The 4,867-nt window shown below is 48.9% G+C and overlaps 1 protein-coding gene across 1 annotated transcript; it reads right to left on the bottom strand.

Moving 5' to 3' along the window:
- Positions 1 to 2,355: 2,355 nt before the first annotated feature.
- Positions 2,356 to 4,867, bottom strand: LOC308123275 (sclerostin domain-containing protein 1-like; the record flags this gene model as incomplete). The annotated part of the gene is made up of 2 exons (XM_080485685.1): positions 2,356 to 2,774; positions 4,684 to 4,867. 2 exons carry the CDS (start codon positions 4,865 to 4,867, stop codon positions 2,356 to 2,358), a joined length of 603 nt encoding a protein of 200 aa, XP_080341811.1.

Below are 4,867 nucleotides of genomic sequence, written 5' to 3' on the forward strand. Positions count from 1 at the left end.
GCTGTGAGACTTTATTTCAGCTCTGATTGATGAATCCTGTGAAAGTTTGTGAAAAGCTGGACTCTGTGTTCTGCTTCTTGTTCCTCACCGTTCCTCAGCTTCACCTGGCGAAGCATCTTTACTCTCCCTGCAGGACACACCCTCAGAGGGACAGGTCAAACATCCTGTTGTCCTCCAGCACAGGTGAGTCTCCCCACCGCAGCACCGCCCTGCCTTCTCCCCGGCAGAATCAGCGGAAACACCAGACAATGAAGCGTCTTAACATGTTGCCGCAGCTGCAAGCGGCGCCTGCAGGCGGGGGCGGAGCCTCGCCGCCGACTAAAGCCTCTGTTGTTGGGAGTTCCTGTTTGTAGTGAAGTGGTGAGGCATTGTGTCCCAAATAACACAATAACACATGGAAACTAAAGAAATGACATCCTATTTTAAAACCACACTGGTTTTTAGTTCTGCTGCTGCTGGAATGTAGGATCTCTACTTTTTGATCTCTACTCTGACAACATGGCGCCAAACCTCAAAATACGACACAGACAGACACTGACAGACACAGACAGACACTGACAGACACAGACAGACCACTGACAGACACTGACAGACCACTGACAGACCACTGACAGACACAGACAGACCACTGACAGACACTGACAGACCACTGACAGACACAGACAGACACTGACAGACACAGACAGACCACTGACAGACACTGACAGACCACTGACAGACCACTGACAGACCACTGACTCCTGTCAGCAAAACCTCCACTGGAAGACAAACATTGGCTTCAATGGATCTCATGGCATGAAGAAACAGCTAGGAGACAATCAGAAGTAGTCAGAGTTCAGCTGTCAACCCCCAAACAGGAAAGAGTCCTTCCTCACCATCAGATGTCACAATAAAAGCAGACCTCAGTTGTTGTGCTCGAGAGCCAAGGCATCAATGATTTGGTCACATTTTGATTTAAAAAGCGCGCCGTGTTTTATTACTATAAGTAAGTTCGGCAGCCACCAGGAAAAATGCAATCTCAGTAACAGGAAGTGATAAGTTGAAAGGTTAATGTGTCCACTGCACCGATTGGCTGAATCAGATCACACTGCTTTTTAGTAAAGAAATAAATACATGTTTATTGGTGTATTTATTAATTAACCAGACAACAAAATATAATATTCACACATTAAAAACTATTTAAATGAACCACTTAAAAGATATATATATATATATATATATATATATATATATATATATTTCTTTATGGTGCTATAGGGGTGCTATAATGGTGCTTTGGGTGCTATAATGGTACTATAGGGGTGCTATAATGGTGCTTTGGGTGCTATAATGGTACTATGGGGGCGCTATAATGGTGCTATAATGGTGCTGTGGGGATGCTGTAATGGTTATATGGGGGTGCTATAATGGTGCTATGATGGTGCTATAGTGGTGCTATAGTGGTGCTATAATGGTGATATGGGGTGCTATAATGGTGCTATGATGGTGCTATAGTGGTGCTATAGTGGTGCTATAGTGGTGCTATAATGGTGATATGGGGTGCTATGATGGTGCTATGGGGGTGCTATAATGGTGCTATGATGGCGCTATAATGGTGCTTTGGGGTGCTGTGGCTATCCCAGGGGGAGCTCCAGCACCCCCAAGGCCCCCCTGGCGCCGCCTATGCCCCACAAACTAAGACCCCCTGTCGTCTACACGCTGCTGTACATCTCCATATAACTCACTTCACATTTGAAAGTTCTTGTTTTCTACAAGCATTTCCTCTCACAGCCAACATCGAATCAAACCTTCGTTAAATGAAAGTTCACTGCAGCTAAACATCCGTTTCCATGTGATCCGGAACAAGGGGAGCTTCCCGGTGCGTTCACACCAGCTCATCAGAAGGTTCCAGTGACATCAGCTTTTCTTTACATGAACCTGATTGAGTCAGAGACGTGAGCAGAAGGTTTGAGTTCAGGTTTAAACAGTGGAAACATTAAACCGCTTTGAATTCAGGTTTAAACAGTGGAAACATTAAACCGCTTTGAATTCAGGTTTAAACAGTGGAAACATTAAACCACTTTGAGTTCAGACCTCAGTCCGGCTGCTGTCCTTCATCAGTCCTTTCTGTCTTCACTCTGATGTGTTTGTCTTCAATCACTTTCATCTTTTCACCACAGAAACCCGATGTTAATCTAATGTGAACGTTTGCTGAGGGTTCGGACTCTGAACGTCCTTCCACTGACCGCTGCTCAGAAGAAATATAAAAAGCTGTTTCAGAATGCGAGTCACGGTTCAAAGCAGGACTCAGACGTCTGGATGTGTGTGGAGCTGCTCCTCTCAGATGTTTGGAGAGCAGCAGCAGTGAGATGCTTGTTAGTTGTGGGACTGTGTTAGTTCCTCCGGCGGCGCAGCCCGGTCCTGGTTCTTCCTGGGGCTGGGGCTGGCGCCGGCGCCCGGCGCCACCCGGTGGCCGGAGTCGTTCTGCTCCCTGCTGGAGCGCTTGCACTTGCAGGAGGTCACCACGGAGATCTTGTAGGTCCTGGAGCTGCCGTCGTGGCACTGCAGCTGGATGCGCTGGGTCCGGTTCCGGTCGATGATGCAGCGCCACTGCTGGGCGTCGCGGTGGCTCCAGTAGCGCCCGCTGCCGCCGATCCAGTTGGGCAGCAGGTGGTTTGGCAGACACTCCCCCGCACACACCAGCTCCTTGATGGGCTTGACGCTGGTGCACTGTCCGTCAGAGATGTACTTGGTGGACCGGAGCTCCCTGCAGCCCACCTGGCTCTGGTCTGGACCTGCAGCAAACACACTTCTGTCAGGGTGTGTGTGAGGGTGTGTGTGACAGAGAGAGAGAGAGAGAGAGAGAGAGAGAGAGAGAGAGAGAGAGAGAGAGAGAGAGAGAGAGAGTGTGAGTGTGAGTGTGACAAAGAGAGAGTGAGAGTGAGTGAGTGAGTGAGTGAGTGAGTGTGTGTGTGTGAGAGAGAGAGAGAGAGTGTGTGTGTGTGTGTGTGTGTGTGTGTGTGTGTGTGTGTGTGTGTGTGTGTGTGTGTGTGTGTGTGTGTGTGTGTGTGTGTGTGTGTGTGAGTGTGAGAGAGTGAGTGAGTGTGTGTGTGAGAGAGTGAGTGAGTGAGTGAGTGAGAGAGAGAGTGAGTGTGAGTGAGAGTGAGAGTGAGTGAGAGTGAGAGTGAGAGTGAGTGTGAGTGAGAGTGAGAGTGAGTGTGAGTGAGAGTGAGAGTGAGTGTGTTGTTCCACACCGTCAGGAACAAACACATGTTAACCGTTCTTCTTCTTCACCAAACTTGAAACATCGTTTCTCCTTTTCTTTTCTTTTTCACTTCACCTTCTGTTGGAATTTGGAAAAAAAGCTTCTGTTATATATTGTAAATATATATATATTCTATTGTACTTTTTTTTTTTTACTTGGTTTTTATATTTTTGAAACTTCGTCAAGTTTTTTTCCTTTGTTTGCTCGTTTGTTTATTACTAAAAAGAAATGAGGAGAAAATCAGTTGGGAATATTATTGTTTTGGATCATTCTCAATAAAAATGTGGTTTTCACCACGTCTGTATAAAGTATATCTGGAAAACGTGTACATAAGATGTAAATTGTTGATGGGAAGATGTTTTGTGGAATCAATAAAAAAAAAAAGAAGAGAAAAGGCTGCTGAAGCAGCAGTTTTGTGTCAGAGGATATGTTGTGCGGGAGTTTGGATTGAGCTGAACTCTCCTGATCCGTCAGCTGGACGGAGCCACATTACTGAAGGGAAGAGATCTCAGCTGCTTCATCACCTCATCATCATTTCTCCATCAGCTGTTCTGATGACTGGCACAGGCTCAGGTTGGTTCAGCTCATTTCACATGGTCACTGAGGTGGAAAGGTGAAATCACCAGGAACAGGTGATCCTGAAACGGGTCCTTTATAATCTGGCAGGGCAGCGCCAGTGAACCCAGGTGTTAAACTTCTGGACATCAGTCATTCACCAGTACCAGCCTGGCAGGAAGACACTCTGATTTGATCACTTAGTTTCATTGTTGTTTATTTCTAGTCAATCAACATACAAACAAAAACATCCAGAAGGTTTTTTCTACAATATTAATTATGCTTCAAAGAAGTTTCACTTTGAAATCAATTGTTTCCAATATATTAATATTGTTAAAGATAAGTCCATTTATTTGTCTTTCTTGGCGTGCTTGATATCAAATAAACGGAATACCATCCCTTTCTATCCACCATCGTCTGCTGGAGGCGCGCGGCGGTCTGGACTCACCGTTACGCGCGGTGGTCTGGACTCACTGCTGCGCGCGTTACGCGCGGCGGTCTGGACTCACCGTTACGCGCGTTACGCGCGGGGGTCTGGACTCACCGTTACGCGCGTTACGCGCGGGGGTCTGGACTCACCGTTACGCGCGGGGGTCTGGACTCACCGTTACGCGCGTTACGCGCGGCGGTCTGGACTCACCATTACGCGCGTTACGCGCGGGGGTCTGGACTCACCGTTACGCGCGGTGGTCTGGACTCACTGCTGCGCGCGTTACGCGCGGCGGTCTGGACTCACCGTTACGCGCGGCGGTCTGGACTCACCGTTACGCGCGTTACGCGCGGCGGTCTGGACTCACCGTTACGCGCGGCGGTCTGGACTCACCGTTACGCGCGTTACGCGCGGCGGTCTGGACTCACCGTTACGCGCGGGGGTCTGGACTCACCGTTACGCACGGCGGCCTCCGGCAGCCTCCTCCCTCCGTTGCGGGCCTGGTTGGCCTCCTCCTCCGCAGGCTGCTCGTGCAGGTGGAGCTGCGGCTGGAGGCTGATGGACTCGGTGGCGTCATTGTTCACAGCCGCTGTGCGCGTGCTGAGCAGCAGCAGGAGAAGCAGGACAGGACGGAGCAT

The sequence above is a fragment of the Lipophrys pholis genome (assembly GCF_963383615.2).
Source record: "Lipophrys pholis genome assembly, chromosome: 17".
Taxonomy (NCBI): domain Eukaryota; kingdom Metazoa; phylum Chordata; class Actinopteri; order Blenniiformes; family Blenniidae; genus Lipophrys; species Lipophrys pholis.